This window comes from Myotis daubentonii, chromosome 2 (genome assembly GCF_963259705.1).
Source record: "Myotis daubentonii chromosome 2, mMyoDau2.1, whole genome shotgun sequence".
Taxonomy (NCBI): Eukaryota; Metazoa; Chordata; class Mammalia; order Chiroptera; family Vespertilionidae; genus Myotis; species Myotis daubentonii.
Window position 1 is genome coordinate 197,894,136 of NC_081841.1, and position 18,918 is coordinate 197,913,053.

Genomic DNA, 18,918 nt, shown 5'->3' on the forward strand with positions numbered 1-18,918 from the left:
AGGTTTAGTCCAAGTCTGCAGAGTGAAGGTTGGTGGATTAATCATATGAGTCCACTGAACCTCAGCCAAAGTTACTGGCAAGAGTCCTGAGTGAATGCTTTGAGCTTCCGCATCCAGCCTCTTCAAAGAGACCCAGGTGAGGAGGGGCCATCTCCGTCTGAAGGGTCTGCCAAGGACGCCTCCACTGGAGCGTGTTCTGCCTCTTCCTCAGAGCTCCGATTGCAAACTCGGTCACTGGGGTCTGCATCTGGAACTTAAGCACAAGTATACCCTCTTCCCCAAGTTAGCAACTCCATACTGTTAGGATCTTTCTATTTTACTAAGGCAGCCCGATGGGCTCCCATGGTCCATTGTCGATCTGCAGCAGACAAACCCTGCGCGTCCAGATTTAAAAAATTTAAAGTAAATAGTGAATGTTGTAATATTTGGTGAGGAGAGTACAGACCCCCTAGCTCCCCCTTCTTTGTTTTTTTTTAGATCTGATTTTTCAGGGAACGATGTGCCCTTTTAACTATGCTTTGTCCTTGGGGAATATAGGGGATTCTAGTAATATGAGTGAAGAATTTATTTTACTAGGATTTAATTGCTTATAAAGATACTGGCTTCTTATGGTAGGTATCTTTATTAATAAAATTAGTAAATTTAGCAAAGTTTTATGTCTGATTTACGAGGTGTAAATACTGTCTATCTTTAGCCTAATTTAAAATGTAGTAGTAAAGAGCTTTTGTTATTTTAAATTATATCTTAAAATTTATTGCTATATTTTAAGAAATTTTAAATAAAATAACTTGTTTTGCCCTTTCTTAGAGGCAAAAACTTAAAATATATATTTATTAATTTTTTATTTAATAAAGCTTTTTATGTGATTTTAAGTATATTAAATTGGCTTTATTAAAAATTTTTTTTAAGAGAATAGACTTTTGAAAACATTTCAGGGCCCATGAAATGTCCCAAAGTCATTTTTTGGTTATAGTTTTGAAATCTAACTTGAGAGACCATCAAATATATATATAATTTAAAAATTATATACTTCTTATAATTATTAAGAGGTATCAATTAAATTTAAACTGGTTTTTGCATTGAAAATTTCAGTTGAGATCACAAAATTAGTCCTCTTTTTATCAGAGCAATAAGCAACATATTTTGAATTCTAATTATTTCAGAGGAAACCTCAATCAGTAACATTAAGACTAAACTTTAAAAATGCAAGACATAATCAACCAACAGATTTAATACTGTCCTCTAGATTTTGTATGAGGCATATTTAGATTTCATTTAATTTAGTATTATGTCATTTCAAGATATCTAGGTATAAACTCCAAGTTCTTAAATTTCACAACAGCTTTGGAAAGTCACACTTGAGCCTGGCAAGGCAGGCCTGGACTTTGATTTTAAAACGACCATAATTTTTTCCTCTGGCGAAGGTCCAGAAACAAGCTTGTAGCTATTGTTTTCTGCCCCTTGCTTGCCGGTGGGAAGTTTCAAAATTGGCCTGGGGGAGGAAGCGGGGGGGGGGGGGGGGGGGGGGGGGCTGTTTTCCCTGGAAGAACAGGTTTAGCCTACCCTGGACCAATCAGATGTAAATTGACCACAATCTTTAAGAATTTGCTACAGGAGGGAAGCAGCCCCTTTCTCCATCAGAAAGGCTTGGCTAGCCTTTTTAATTAATAAAGGGCTGGTTTTTTACCGGGCCAGGTTTTCTCTTTACACGTGAACAGAAATCCCAGACGCATTTTTTAAATTTTGTAAAACTTTTCAATTACAAGAAGGAGACTTTAAATTAGAATACTGGGGAGGGGGCGTCCATATTAGATGGCCATGTGCTCCCTTTTTCTTTCCACCACATCCTGCTTTAGGGGAAGTTTCAGCACGCGTGGGTTTCTCAGGGATATCAACAGATATTGAAGGGCAGGCAGATGGTGGCCAGGAACTATCTCTAAGGGCTGTTTCTGCTGTTTTTATAACATCTTGGATGTCAGGGTCTTTATGGTGGACCTTAAGGATATCTTGAATAAGATTCCAATATGAGAAGGTGGAGACAGGGATTTTTTCAGGGCCAAAGGTTTGATAAAAATCTTGAAGAGCATCGCCTACTCTTTTCCATCGTTTATGATCAATAGTGCCCTCTAGGGGAAACCATGGACAAGTTTCATGAATAAAGGAGAAGAATCGCCTAAGATCTTTTTTCTTAACCCTTACTCCCCGTGTCCTGAGGGACTCCTTGAGCCCACCTAGAAATACCTCATGAGAGTTCAATGAGTTGCCCATTATTTTGGCTGGGTCGTTCTCAAGATTTCCTCCTCCACGTAAGCCTCTGGGACGTATAAACCCCGTGCCAGGTCAGCTCGGAATTTTATAAATCTCTGGTGATCCTTATGTAACCGCTCTCCTTTTACCTTACGGCCTCTGCTCACGTGTCATAGGTCGGGATGTATAACCCCCATACCAGGATATCGACCACTAAGACGTAGCGAGCTCAGAGTTTGCCAGAGAGGGAGACACAGGTTGGGCCAGAGAAAAATTACTTTTCCGAGTGATTCAGAGTTTTCACTGCCGGCTTCGGGTACCTTTCATTCTTCCCCGAACGGCGAGGTGAAACGCTTATTAGTGGACTGGAGGGAGATCAAAGAAAACTAAAAAGGCCAGTCAAAGAGGGTGCCAAAAAGGGTGAAAGCTCTCAAGAGGTATTTTGAAAATCTTGTTTGACAAGGTTCGGCTGCTTACCTCTCCAACGATCCGTCTCACGGTCAGGTGAAACCGTGGCGATCTGAATGCTGAGTCTTCACTCGCGAGTCAATACTGCGCGGCGACTCAAAGGGGTGCCTGGCCAGGCGCTTCCAAGCAGCCGTTCTCGCAGGGGGTCCCCCAAGCCGCACGTTGGGCGCCAGAGTGTCCCGACCCGCGGGACAACAACAGGGGAACAAAGAGACACCCTAGGAGAATGAGACAAACAAGGGACACGAGAGAATGGAGGCAAGACAAGAATCTGATCAAGCCTCAACATTTTTATCTTACAGCAGCAGAATATATATTGTTCCAGGGATGGGGGTGGGTAGCAGGGGTGGGTAGCAAAGCTTATAGTAATAGCCTATCAGCAAGTGGCAGCTATTTGCTTGTGATGTGACAAATGGTGTGTGACAGTTATTCTTTATTGTTAGCTACAGGACACGCGTGGCTTCTAGCAACTGGGAACTGGAACTTTTAGTTTCTAGCAACTGGGAACCTAGAGACTTCTAACGTTTAGTTTCTAGCAACTGGGAACTAGAGACTTCTAGTTTCTAAGATGGAGTTGCTTGTGCCATGGCTCCCGACAAGACTGCAGCTTAGGCCTGATCCACGCTGGCAAGTGGACATCCCCAGAGGGCTCCCAGGCTGCCAGAGGGATGTCTGACTGCCAGCTTAGGCCCAAACCCCCGGGGAGTGGGCCTAAGCCAGCAGGTGGTCATCCCCTGAGGGGTCCCAGACTGCAAGAGGGCACAGGCTGGGTTGAGGGAGCCCCCTCCCCGAGTGCACCATTTTTGTGCACTGAGCCTCTAGTATTATATATTCAACATAGAACTAAGATATGAAAATGGGGACAAATTAGATATCACTTTCCCACACCTCTTCAATTGCAAAGATTAGTCATGGAAACCTGGTTTGCACACATTCTTCCTGATTATCCCAGGAGAGAGATTTTAAATATATAAGCTAAATAAATTCATTTTTCTACACAATTTAATGTCTAACTCATATGACCTCACTCTCTTTTTTCTCTACAAACTTTTCCTGAATTTGGTTCACATTTTTCTAACTCTTGTGGTTTGCAAGAATGTCAAAACATTATAATATTTCTGTCTTATTCATTCACAATGTTCCTATATTTTCAATTCTCTATTTGCTCACTTCTAAATATAGATATCCAGACTACTATAGTTCCATCAACCAAATTTTCAAAGCATGCTATTTTCAACATATAGGACTATATATTTTGTCTACTTTAATATCATTAATGTATAATATTTAACAATCCCCCTCTACTTAAATATAATAAAGTTTTTCCATGATTACTCCCCATAAGTTACTTCACTGTCGAGTATGACTCCCTCCACGTTCTGTGTGGAGTAGGGTTCGGTATCTGAAAGAGGAGCCGCACAACAAATGAGAGAAAAAGACACGAGATAATTTTGCAATATTGGGGGACCAGGCGGGCAAGTCCCGAAGGACTTCCACCTAAGCTCAGGCCGCTCCGATCTTTTATTGAGGTCGGGGTAGCCTTAGGGTAAGGAGGTCTGTCTGGGGTAGCCCGAAGGTAAGGTGGTTTGTTTGGGGTAGTCCTAGGTTAAGGAGGTTTCAATGACACACAGATTAGGTCATAACATCACCCTTAGGCAGTTTACATGATTAAAGGTAGGGAGGTTGCTTCAGCTATCTTTATCTAGATTAACTGGGTGGTGCACAGTTCTGACCTTTGCTAGAATTTCAAAGGTTACTAGCTTTTGGGGGGTCTCTGTCTAAACTCAGCTAGTGAAGACAATGGATGGTTTCCGGCACTTCACTTTCTGTTGACCTACAAAAATAACTGACTACAACTTGTTTACATACTATTAAACTTTTTTTAACTATCTCTATTCCCCCAAAATAACATGGGGATGTAGATAGGAAAAATAGTCCATATTGTAACAATCATGTATGGTGATAGAAAATTACTAGATTTATTATGGTGATCACATATGATGGTATATGTCAAATCACTATGTTGTATGACTAAAACAGTTATGATAATGTCTGTTGACTATAATAACAAATAAGTTTTAAAACATTTATATGGTTTTAAGTTTAAAAAGACAAAATCAAATTACTGTCCTGAGATTTTATACTTAATGATGAAATAAGTAAAGACATCTAAAATGTGCTGCCAACATATTAATATTCTAACAAATAGTAAATTATAAAAAAGTGTTTAGATCATAATAATGCTTCAAAATTTTATAAATAAATGCATTTACATGGAAAAATAGTTTTTTAACATCATTGTAATTATCTAATTTCAATGACAATTGACTGCCATTTTACCTAGTAAAAATATACATGTATTGACATTTCCTGTTTTATTTATTTCATTATAGTAAAAAATAACACAGGGTTAATATACTAAATATATTTTTATTATATATATTGTCTACCTCTACTAATTTTATTCACAAAGGGAAATTTTAGTAAACAAATTACTAAAAAGGCAATAGGGGAAAGTGTTCTTTTGAAAACTTACCCTTTTTCTCCCCAAAGATATATTTCCATGTTGGCAGTTAAATTAATTACCAACTTAGTTACTTACCAATTTATTAATAACTAAAGGCCCGGTGCACAAAAATTTGTGTACTCGGGAGGTGGGGGGTCCCTCAGCCTGGCCTATGCCCTCTTGCAGTCTGGGACCCCTCAGAGGATGTCCACCTGCTGCCTTAGGCCCTCTCCTTGGGGGATCGGGCCCAAGCTGGCAGTCAGACATCCCTCTGGCAGCCTGGAGGCCCTTGGGGGATGTCCACTTGCCAGCGGGGAGCAGGCCTAAGCTGCAGTCACACATCCTTAGTGCTGCTGAGGAGGTGGGAGAGGCTCCCACCACCACCGCTGTACTGGCAGCCATCAGCCTGGCTTGTGGTTGAGCAGAGTTCCCCCTCTGGAACTCACTGACCACCAGAGGGCAGCTCCTGCATTGAGCGTCTGCCCCCTGGTGGTCAGTGTGTGTCATAGTGACCAGTCATTCCCAGTCGTTCTGCTGTTATGGTCAGTTTGCATATTACCCTTTTACTATATAGGATAGAAGCCTGGTGCTTGGGTGGGGGCCTGCTGGTTGCCCTGAAGGGTGTCCTGGATCAGGGTGGGGGTCCCGCTGGGGTGCCTGGCCAGCCTGGGTGAGGGGCTGATGGCTGTTTTCAGCCTGGCCAAACCCCCTTTAGGGTGGGGGGTCCCCACTGGGGTGTCTGGCCAGTCTGGGTGAGGGGCTGAGGGCCATTTTCAGGCTGGCCAAGTCACCTCCCTCCCCCCCCCCCCCCCCCCAGTGACAGAAGCTCCCATTCTCTCCTTTTTTTTCTTTCTTTTTTTTATTCTGGGATTTATTTACCTTCTATAATTGAAACTTTGTTGCTTTGAATGGAGCTCAGAGCCACCACGGCAGCTGGGAAACTTGGTTTTCTCCATCAATGGGGCAACCAAGCCTCATGCTTGCTCCAGTTCCGTGGCTGAGGGTCGCCATCTTGGTTGAGTTAATTTGCATATAGTCACTCCGATTGGCTGGTGGGTGTGGCTTAAGGCATAGTGAAGGTATGGTCAATTTGCTTGTTTGTCTTTTATTAGTGTAGATTATAAATACTTAACTATCAAACATTTTACTAATATCACTGATCAATTGTTGTTTTAGATGTTATTTATTTAGTTCTTATAGTTGGATATGCCTTTGGATATTCTTGGTTAGAATATAGTGCATAATTGAAAAATTGAACACGGAAGAGTTTTAAATAGAAGTTGAGATTAAGAAAAAAGAGCTGTTAAATGGCTGAACTAGAATAATATTTTTTTCTTCTGAGATTTTAGGAATGTCAGTTTAAGAAGTGCTGTGATTATAACACATGTAAACTAAAAGGCTCAGTAAAATGTGGTTCTGGACTATGCTGTACACCAGAATGTCAGGTAAGTTTCCAATATTTATTAAAAGGGAATTGAATGTGATAATAGCAAGCTATGTTATTGAATTAATGTAGAATTGATGAAAGAATGTCAAATTAATTCAGTGGAACAAATAATGCATAAATAACCACAAGCATGTAAATAAAACTTCTGTGAAATAAAGAAGGCATCTCAGATTGGTACTGATTATTCTCTTGTGTTGAAAACACAGTTTACCATCTTCTAAATTAATCATACAAAGAGTAGAATAATTATATACATCACTATGCCAAAAACTCAAATCAAGAAAATTATAAAGTCAAATAAATAGTAAATTATTAATTGTGAAAAATTTTAACATGAATAGCAGACAAGTTTGTAGCATAGAGAATATGAAAAGAATGCTCACATATTGATCACTAAAAGGCAAATCACACACACACACAGAAAGAGAGAGAGAGAGAGAGAGAGAGAGGCAAATAGAGGGCCCAGGCAATTTACAACAATGTAAATACAATTGTTTAATGTGTACATTGCTCTTTTTCAGAAACTAAGGTAAACCTAAATAAAAATAATAATGCCGTATCATAAAGCAGACATGCAAATAGCAATCTTAAATTTAGCAATGTCAGATATTGGCTAAGGAGTGGGAACAGATATTTTTGGATATTGTTCATGGAATTTTGAATTTCTATAATTTCTTTATGAATATTTTCATATCTTTGAATAGAGTATAAGTTATCAAATTAAGTGATTACCATCATTATGTCTTTTATTTATGTATCTATTCTAAAATCATACACATGTATGGAAAGCTGAGGGGAAAATATTAATTACAGGACTGTTGACAATAGCAACTCATAAAGGCAAATTTAATATTTATTAGTATTGGAATGGTTACATAAATTACTTTATATGTACAAGAGTTAATAAGTGCAAGCTAAATATACATTCACTAATATGATATTTCAAGATATATGTTTGAATAAAAAAGTGCCATAATGAAAAATGTTTTATAATTCCAATTCTGATAAATTGTATCATAAATATTTCATCTATTTTTACCCATGTTTTAAATTAAGATACAATGTCTTAAAGAAAAGTTATTTTAGTGAATATTTCTAAGTTATTATTGTAAACATATTCAGTCTTGTAACCAGCACCACAATCAAGGGATGGGAGATTTCAATATCACTTTCCAAAAATCCCTGTGTCCGTTTGCAGTTAATCCATACCTTCACCCATAGAACTGTTGGCAATAATGAAACTATTATAATGAAATCTTATAACTACAGATCTGTTTTCCACACCTCTAATTTTGATTTTGCAAGAATATAACATAAATTAATCATATAATATGTGTAAACGTTGTCATTAGGCATCTTCATATAAAACATTAGAGATTCAATCACATTGCGGTGTTTATCAGTTCACTGCTCTTTTGTTGCTGAATAGTGTATATAATATGCATAACCCATGGACACAGACAATGGGTTGGTGAAGGCCTGGGGCAGGGACAGGGGCAAGCTAGACAAGGTCAATGGGGGAAAAAGAGTATATCTATAATACTTTCACAAATAAATATTTTAAAACATTTAAAAATTTAAAAAAGAAAATATAATCAGTCCGGAGTTTCTATGTTAGGAGCTAAGGCTATTGACGTCTTGTACATATTCTCAAGACTATGTGAGAACAAACTCTCTAGAAAGAGCTCTATGCTCATTATAAAGCTCTATGGCTTTAACTTTCCCTTAACTTCCTCTTCCTTTGGATAAATACCTCTCCAATTTGTCTTACTGGGTAAAGTGTGTGCACCTGGCTTGTCATGTCTGCAGGTGCTGGGTTGCAATCCATTCTCTTTCCCAAATAAATCCTTTTTTGGTGACAAAACACCTAGTAAATATTAATTTTCTGCCATTACCTCTCAAAGTAGAACACAAAGCAGTTTGCAAAGTATTCTTTTGAGACAGTCTTCATAATGAACACTGGTACTGTACCTACTCTTTCCTTCTGAGAACTAACTGCCTTGGTTACCTAACTCTGTGACTCCCTCAAGTATCATTGATCAGGCATATTTAATCTGATAAAACTCTCCAGTAAATAATTGAAGATAGTCATTTACAGATCATGATATTCTTTTTCGGTTTTCTCCTAGATATCAGTAGCAGGCACTCCATGTAGAAAGAGTGCCGATCAGGAGTGTGATTTTACAGAGTACTGCAATGGAACTTACAGTGATTGTGTTCCCGACACTTACGCATGGAATGGCCACGTGTGCGGTTTGGGAACTGCGTTTTGCTATAAGGGACGATGCCAAACTACTGATCATCAGTGTGCCAACATATTTGGAAAAGGTGCTGCTCTTTCTTGTATATATATATTTTACTTCAAAATTGGATCCCTCTATAAGATAAAATACATGTCACATAACTCAAGAAGTGGAAAAATCTGAATCACAATCTCAGTAAAACCTAAATTTGAATTAAAGAAGGTTATTTTCTGTAGAAATGTTTGAGGTTTTCCCAGGATAGTACTGTACTATTTTTTCTCACGGTTTGATTTTTGTATTTGGTTATTAACTACCAGGGTAAAAATTGTGTTTACAACTCCTAATTTACATGGAGCTTAGAATGGCAAGTCAGTAAATCCTGAATTTTTACTATAATAAGGGCATACTTTTATTCTAACAAATAAATAAATATTCAACCCAGAAATAAGTTAGTTGACATTTGACATACTTTTAGTTCTAATTAAAATAAAGATGTTTAGGTACGATTTAGCCTTTCATGTGTGTTTACTCCGCCTATATATGCTCTGATCTCTCCACAAAACTTACCCAAATAGGTCAAAATTTTGATCTTGTGATGCAGTTCATTCCTATTTTATTCGTTTATTTGGTTCCTATCTAGAGCAAGCATTTTTCTTTCTTTTTTAAATTACGTTTAGTGGAGTAACTTGGTTAATAAAACTATACAGATTTTAAGTGTACAACTCAATAAAACACCATCTATATACTGCATTGTGTGTTCACTACCCAAAGTCAAGTCTCTTTCCATTCCTTCCTTTTTTTCCCCTTTCACATTCCCCCACTTTCCTTTTCCTCTGGTCAGCATTGTTTCTTGTTCTTATTTTACCAAAAACTATATGATAGAAGGTTGTTCTAAATCAGTCTAATATATGCTATATGAATTAACAAATAGTTTAATTTAAATTTTGCTTTAAGTTAATTTATACCTTTAAAGGAATTATAGACGTTTAATTAATCATATTTTTCCACTAAAAATATATATACTGAATGTGTATGTGCAGAGAGTTGGTAATTTTCAACAAGAGGAACATAGTCACATGGTTAATGTACTCATGGAGCTTATGATGAAGACAGTGAATATGTAAACACAAAACAATATAAAAATTCTTTCACTAAGCGTCGTTTAGAGTTTAAATAAAAAAGAATGCTAAAAGAAAAATAAGGTGTAGTGGACAAGGAAAATACTTCCAGTTGTCATTAGTCTTCAGCTGTCTGCTTAATCCTTCAGAATTGTCTCAACTGCACAGACACACCTCACCCACCTTCCCAGAGAAACACATATCCAGGCCTAGACATTTTGGCCCAATCAGGCACAAATGAGGCCCAGTTCACACACTAACATGCTACTTATGCTCCAAAGCTACACATGGGGTTAGTCAACCACCCCAAGAGGATGACTGACATCAGTATGTATTACAAGATTTTTAAAAACAGCCTGGCAGGCATGGCTCAGTGGTTGAGTGTCAACCTATGAACCAGGAGTTCACCAGTTTGATTCCCAGTCAGGGCACATACCCAGGTTGCAGGCTTGATTCCCAGTAGGGGGTCATGCAGAAGGCAGCCGATCAATGATTCTCTCTCATCATTGATGTTTCTAATTATCTTTCCCTGTCCTTCCTCTTTCTGAAATCAATAAAAATAAATTAAAACAACAACAACACAAGGCCAGATAGTAGTGTTTGACTGCTAGAAATAAGATAGATAAAATCCTATATAATACAAGGCTAATATGCAAATCGACCAAACTGCTGAATGACCAGTCGCTATGATGCACACTGACCACCAGGGGGCAGACACTCAATGCAGGAGCTGTCCCCTGGTGGTCATTGGGCTCCCACAGGGGGAGCACCCCTCAGCCAGAAGCCGGGGTTATGGCTGGCAGGAGCCTCTCCCACCTCAACAGCAGCACTAAGAATGTCCAACTGCCGGCTTCAGCCCACTCCCCTGGGGGAACAGGCTTAAGCCAGCAGTCAGTCATCCCCCGAGGGCTACTGGATTGCGAGAGGGTGCAGGCCGGGCTGAGGGCCTCCCCACCCCCAAGCGCACAAATTTCATGCACCAAGCCTCTAGTTATTTTAATAACAAGAAAGAACAGAATAGCAGACATATAGCTGGTCTATAGATAGTCAGAAAGATACTTCATAGAATATGATTTCTATTCTATGTGTTCTGTGGGCCACCAACAATAATATCCAGTTTGTAGCATCAAAGGAAATAAAAGTTAGATGATTAGGAGACTGAAGAGAGTTACTTTAATTAATGTCATAATCTTATGTGCAAATTCTAAAGCTAAGAAGATTTTCAGAACCAAAACTCATTGACTTAAAGGAGGTTGAGGGCCCCAGAGGAAAACTCTACAACCCCTTAGACAATATTCATGTTAACAATGTCCCTAGTGTATCCACAAATGACCTACAAATATTAAATTGGCTTATCTGTTCAATGGGGAAAGAGAAATACCCAAACATTTTGGAAACTGGTGGACAAAAAGTCTGAATTAATGTGGATACCCAGAAACTCAGTGTCATCATGGTCTCTCTGTGATAGTGAGGACTTATAGGGGACAAGGAATAGAGTTCTTAGCAAGTTTCCGTTTAATTAATTTGGTAATTACTTCTCAGTCCTAGAATTTTATAGGAGAAAGCCTCTGTAACTGTCCTTTTTCAGAAATTAGTGTTACCTTCAAAGATCTAAAGGATGCAAAGTTGATTGGCTATTTTATATATACATTTAATTACTCAATCTGATCCCTGCATAAACCAGATAGTCCTTGAAAGATAATAGTAACCTACTAAAAATGCAGTAAAGTGGTAGATTAAGTGATTGTATCCACTGTGCCAGATGTGCTATCTATGCTAGAGCAGATTAGCATGGCCTTAGATATGTGGTATTAGGATAGTCATTGACTTTGTAAATATATTCTTATCTATGCCTATTTGAAAAGAGAATTAGAAAAAGTTTGCTTGCAATAGGTAATGGTATTAATTTTGAGTTTTGCTCCAGGGCAGTGTTTATTCAGCCATAATGTAATTGAAGACATTTGGACATCCCAGAAAGTATCACATTGATCCAGTGCAACAACGATTTTGTACTAATCTTGCTAAATAAGCAAAGTATAACTAGAATGTGGGTGGTCTAAGACATGTGCTACAAAGAGCAGTAAGTTAACCCTGGAAATATTCAGGAACAGTCATATAAGTAAAATTTTCAGGAGCCCAGGTGTCAGAGGCATGATTTGACATCCCCTATAAAGTAGAAGACAAGCTGCATCTTGTATGTACTATGACAATGGAAGAAGTACAAATTCTTTGTTTCTTGGGGAAAATCTGGGAGTTGGACATTCCCTTTCGATTGTATGGTGCTGTGCCACAGGTTTTTGCTCATAAGTGACATGTTTCAAATCTCTCATTTCATTAAGCAGAGAAATTGTCAAGTCTGACACCCTTTGGACAAAGAAGTATGCATGACCACAGGGAAGCAAAGCAATTTGTTTTTAACAACAATATAATTTACTGCAGTAGATATAATCTTTTTGCTTTCTATTAGGTAAAACAATTGACAAGGTAAATATAGGGGGGGAAGTATAATCAAGATCATGATATTTTGATTATTCAATAAGCAATTCATTAGCTTTTTATTGACAAAATTTTTAATTGGATTAAAAATAATAACCAATGTGTTTGCATTTTAAGGTGCTGAAGGTGCTCCATTTGCCTGTTTTGAAGAAATTAATTCTTTTCGTGGTCGACTTGGAAACTGTGGTTTTAAAAATTCACAACCATTACCTTGTGAACCAAAGTATGTATATAAAAATGATTGTTTCATAAAATTCTGAATTGCCTGTCAAGAGACACAAATAATAATGGACAGTAAACCATATGGCAGGAGAATATTTTGAAATAACATTATATGTATTTTCCTTCTATATAATTCAGTTTTCTATTCCCCTTATTTTTCCCCTGATACTGTTCAATTAATGAATCTAGATTAAAGGAAAGCTGAAGCTTTTTATCAGAAGAAGGAAGTGGATACCAACTGCCAAAAACAAAAACAAACAAAAAACAGGAATTGATGCTACATGTTGAGAATTAAAATGGAATTTTTATTAAGTCAATGCATGATAGTGATCATAAAGCAAGTGCTTTGACTCAAAACACATGATTACGTGAACAATAGCTTGTTTGTTTTCACAATACTGATATATAAAATATGACAGTACCTATGAATAGCTGAATATGTAGTTCTGGAATAAGCTATAGAATAAAAGGAATTATGAAATCCAATAAAGAAAGTGCCTACCCCACAACAACACTTTCTGAATTTCATAGGAGCATTAAAAATAAAAGAATCACAAAATTAGTAACAGACTAGAGGATGACCAAGCTGAGTAATGTAATAACTAAAATGAAATCTTTATATATAAAAGCCAAGTAACCGGAATGATGGAATAACCAGTCACTATGATGTGCACTGCAGTGGGCACCCAGCCCCACCCCAGATTGCCCCACCACCCTGATTGGGGGTGAGGCCAGCCAGACAACCACCCATGGCCCCTCTCCCTGGCCAGCCCAGCCCCAATTGCCCCCATCAGGGCGGGCTGGCTAGACCCCACCTATGCACTAATTCATGCATTGGGCATATAGTAATCAATAAAGAGGTTCAACAGAAGACTTGATCAAGCAGAAGAAGGGGTTAATGAAATAGGACTCAGAAGAGTAAAATTCAAACAATCAGGGAGAGAAAGAGAGAGAGAGAGAGAGAGAGAGAGAGAGAGAGAGAGAGAGAAGGAGAGAAAGTGAGAGGAGACAAGAGGAAAGGAAGAAAGAGAAAGAAGAAAAGGAGGAAGTGGGGAAGGAGAGAAAGAAGAAAGAAAGAAAGAAAGAAAGAAAGAAAGAAAGAAAGAAAGAAAGAAAGAAAGAAAGAAAGAAAGAAAGAAAGAAAGAAAGGAAGGAAGGAAGGAAGGAAGGAAGGAAGGAAGGAAGGAAGGAAGGAAGGAAGGAAGGAAGGAAGGAAGGAAGGGAGGGAGGAAGAGAAAAGAAAAGAAAAGAAAAGAAAAGAAAAGAAAAGAAAAGAAAAGAAAAGAAAAGAGAGAGAGAGAAGAGAAGAGAAGAGAAGAGAAGAGAAGAGAAGAGAAGAGAAGAGAAGAGAAGAGAAGAGAAGGAAAGGAAAGGAAAGAAAGAAGAAAGAAAGGTGAAGAGTGAAGATAGCTAAGGAACTTATAGGACACCATCAATAAGAGCACAATACTCATTATAAGGGTACCAGAAGAAGAAAGAGAACAGGACAGAAAGCTTATTAAAGAAATCATTACTAAAAGCATTAACATTCCTAACCTGGGGATAATAATTCCCAGGAATACTAGAGAAACCAAATAAGAGGAATTCAAAGTCACCCACATCAAGACACATTAAAATTAAAATTTTAAGGGTTCAAAACAAGAGGATCTTAAGATCAGCAAGACAACACACATAAGACAATCATATTTTTAAGTAGACACTTTGAAGAGAAAAAAGGTGCTCAACAAATCATCTGGAAAATGCAGATCAACCACAAATGAGGTATCAGTTCACATTTGTTAGAATGGATATTATAAAAAAGACATTAGATAACAAATACTAGCAAGAATGTAGAGAAAAGAGAATCCTTGTATACTGCTTATGGAAATGTAAACTGGTATAGCAAAAAAAGTTTGCTGAGAAAATTGAAATGAAACTAACAGCAATTGATTCAGCATTTCCACTTCTAACTATATACCAAAAGAAAATGAAATAAGTATTTTGAAGATATTTTATTGCAGCTTTATTCACAGTAACCACGGTATGAAAACAATCTAAGTGTCCATTAATGGATGAGTGGATAAAAAAATATTGGTACCTTTCTAACGGAATATTACTCAGCTTGTAAAAAGAAGAAAATCATGTGATTTGTGGCAACATAGATGAAACTGAGAGCAGTATTCTTAGTGAAATAGCCAAACAGAGAAAGACAAATACCGGTTAGTATCACTTACATGTGGAATCTTAAAAACAATAAGTCAAATGCATAGAAACAGAGAATAGAAAAGTGGTTGCCAAAGGGAAATAGAAAGAGGTTGGTAAAATGATGCAAATTTCCAGCTATATGATGAATAAGGTCTGATGATCTAATGTACAACATTGTGACTATAATTGACAACACTGTATGTTATATATTAGAAATTTGCTAAGAGAATAGAAAAATGTTCTCTCTCTCTCTCTCTCTCTCTCTCTCTCTCACACACACACACACACACACACACACACACACACAGGATAAAATGTAAAGTGATGAATGTGTTAATTAACTAGATGTGTGCTATTCTTTCACAATGTATACCCATATCAAATCATCACTTTCTACACTTCAATAACTATCTTATAATTTTGTCAACTATTTATAATAATAAGAGCATAATATGCTAATTAGACCGGAGAGCCAAACAATCCTCCAGACCACCTTCTGAAAGAACCGGGACTGAGGGGGCTGGGCCCCTTGCATGAATTTCATGCATCGGGCCTCTAGTACCTCAATAAAGCTGGGAAAAATTAGTAGCAAATATGTTATAGAGGTCTACTATAAACATAGTTTCTGTGGCTAAAACGATGGTATTCTCTACTTAAAATTTACTATGCAGGTAGATCTTATGTTGAATGTTCTTACAACAAAAATAATAATTGTTATAATACAGAGGGTGGAGGAGACTTTAGAAAGTGATTGATATGTTTATGTCCCTGATGGTACTGATGGCTTCACAGTATGTACTTGACCCCAAACTCATCAAGTGGTATACAGCTTTTTAGAGATCAGTTATACCAAAACGTGGCTTAAAAATAGAGACAGAACCCAATTCAAAAACTAAGAGAAGAGAACAGAATATAAAAACACTCAGATAAGGTCAAGTGAGCCAAGGAGAAGCAGGACTTTCTTTTAACCTCCAAGACATAGTAAGGAAAAATTGTTGAATTCTTAGGTAGGAACCATACTCAATGTGGTTAAAAACAACATGGTTCCTTTGTGGAGATTTTTGAAGATTATAAATGTCTGGAGAAGGTGGCTAGCTGGATGGGACTAAGATAGCGTTCACCTGTCACCACATAAATTTACTATATATTAAGTATGGCATGTAGAGAATGCAAAATTTTCCAAATACCTTGGCACAAGAACAATAATGGATTGAAGGAGAAGGTCTGGAATCATAAAGTGAGTGCTGATGAGGGGAAATCTCATGAGGAGGCCCTGTATAATCTCTGAAAGACAAGGAATAATCAGCCATACCTGTATTAGATAACAACACAGAACACCAGTCATCAGGCATATCTGCTACACTACAATGGATGCCAACAAAGACAGGAGATGGTGGTAAACCAGCCACAGTTCTCTCTCCTGGGTGATCAGGGGCATGTCCACTGTCTGGGGCCTAAGATTACCTATGAAAGAAGGAAAAAGAAAGGTGGAAGGTACCATAAAATTTAGCAAGTATGACTTATCTGGACTTCATCTGAGCTGATGATAGTACATGACTTTTCCTGAAATAAAATCACTAGAAAAGACTGGAATTCAATAGCATAATTTATCTGCTCTAAGTGGATTGCGATCCCTTTTCAGAAGAAAAAGCAGTACTAAGAATTCAACCACAAATGCAAAATTTGAGTGAAATTTGAAGAAAGAGTTTGTGTACCGCAGGGCCACACTGGAAAGAGACCTTCCATGCAAAGCTGGTTTAAGATGTAATTCATAGAAACAGAATGGAGCCACAGTTAAAATACATAAATATCTAGATCTGAGAAACTAGAAAAAAATATGCAGTAGGGAGAGAAGTGTGGAAGGAGATTTAGGTTTTGGCTCCCAATTTCATTTCAATCTTCACTTAATGATGTTGTTAAGCTAATTCCGGCAATATTAAAGAACCCAAAATGATCTTTTAAGACAAATTAATTCCCTAAGTGGATAAATTTCCTAAGGGGAGACTTTTGGAAAAATAATCATGAAATGTTCAACAGACCATATCAATACCTAAGAAATGGTTGTTTCCATCGAGGATGAGAGTTGATAGAGCTGAGTGATTCCAAGAGCAAGAAATAACATAGATTATTTCCAGGCCACAGACCAGAAATTTTATAAGCCTCTTAGGGAAGCCAATGTTCTATCCAATGATAGATTATAAATGGCAAAATAAACTGTTTATGGGACAGCCTTTGGTATGCGGTGGTATAAAGGAGATTTAAACATTTCTTAATTCTCAAGAGGAGTACAGAACTATTGAAAGTATCAACATGTTGGATTAATCTTGAGATAAAAATAAAAAGACTGTATACTACAGAGCTGTCCTGTGTAAAGATCATAATCAGAGGAGGCTCTAATGATATACAAAGAGTAAATAAAGGCAATCAGCCACTCGTAGAAAATCTTGAGTAACAAATGACCAGACTGGTCAAGCTACAGCAAAGTGAGGACAGGTGATGAATTTCCCCCCAAAAATGTAATAAAATATGATGATTGCTCTAATACAACTGTAGGCTAGACAACAAATTTTATTTCTGAAATAGGAAATGACATCATGTCTATACATTTGAGCTGTGTGTACTTTTCAATTCTGCTGCAATAATAATTAGTTAAATTGCATTCAGTTCTGCACCAAAGGTGTTATTTTGACTTATTTTTTTCTTGCTTTATACCACCAATTAAATAACATTTATGCTACTACCCATGTAATATCACACTTACTTGGGATTTGGTATCATTAAAAGAAGACATTATGAGAAATTTTCTGCTTTTCATTTCTAGGGATGTTCTCTGTGGAAAATTAGCTTGTGTTTGGCCACAGAAAAATACTTATAAAAATAATATTCAATCTGCAATTTATTCATATACTCAAGGGCATGTATGCTTATCCATCCCTACTGGATTATCAGTGAGATCAGATGGAAGAGATTACGGCTATGTGGCTGACGGTACTGTGTGTGGCACACAAATGGTAACAAAACATGTTTGTGTATTTTAGCTTTAATAAAGTATGTAATTATCTGATACTATATTCAATGATGACTATCACAATTATACTGAATGGATTGCAACCTGGTACTGTCACTTATTTCCCATATGATATTGACAAGGTAATTAAACCAAATCTCAGTTATCCAATAACTCTTGTTCAGTTAACCTGTCATCAGTCCTTATCTGAGGAAATATGTGTTTTAAGCATAAGATTGAGCTGACAGGTGATTTTGTTTTAGATCTTTGAATTCTAACAGCTTTAAAGCATAAAATTCTACTCCCGAGTTTCCAATTTTCCCTGCTTCACAAAGAAACATAATTGAGCTTTCATATTTCTTAAATCATCTTCTTATGTATTTGACCAAATTGTAAATGTGAGAGGATTGGAAGAAGCAAACAAGAAGCCTGTTCTGGGAAAGCATTGTTACAGTTATCATGTACAAGCTTATGTATGCATGCATCTGTACATACATATGAGCATTTACACATGCATCTGTACATACATAAGAGCATAAAATGAAGGGAGAACAAAAGTGGTTCAGAGGCTTAATTAACCTGAAAGTATGAGTGCACACATTTCAGAAAACATAAGGCCTCTGAGACTTAAAGAAATTATAAATCAATATGTTGCATGTAAATGGCATTCAACACTTGCTGAATTAAAAATAAAATGAAACCTTGACATGGTGAATCAATTAGCTAATTCTTATATCAAGGCTCAGCAATCCTATCCCCTTGGAAAACTTGTTTGCTGTAGTAGGCAGCTCCTTTTTTATTTTTTATTGGGGTGGCACTGGTTTATAAGATTATATAGGTTTCAATGGTACATTTTTATGATGCAGATCATCTTCCGTCACCATATATTGGCCCCCTTTACCCTTTGCTACTACCCCACCCTCCTTCCCTCTGGTAACCTCCATACTGATGTCTGTGAGTTTTTGTTTGCTTTTCTTGTG

General features: G+C 37.3%; 1 protein-coding gene across 1 annotated transcript in view; it reads left to right on the forward strand.

The window, feature by feature from the left end:
* LOC132226786 (disintegrin and metalloproteinase domain-containing protein 18-like) overlaps positions 1-18,918 on the forward strand; it is an 89,241-nt gene that overhangs the window by 39,732 nt on the left and 30,591 nt on the right. Inside the window, exons 13-16 of the mRNA XM_059681220.1 lie at positions 6,571-6,666; positions 8,798-8,996; positions 12,643-12,748; positions 17,753-17,942. Coding sequence (XP_059537203.1) covers positions 6,571-6,666; positions 8,798-8,996; positions 12,643-12,748; positions 17,753-17,942 — 591 coding nt within the window. The remainder of the gene's footprint in view (positions 1-6,570; positions 6,667-8,797; positions 8,997-12,642; positions 12,749-17,752; positions 17,943-18,918) is intronic.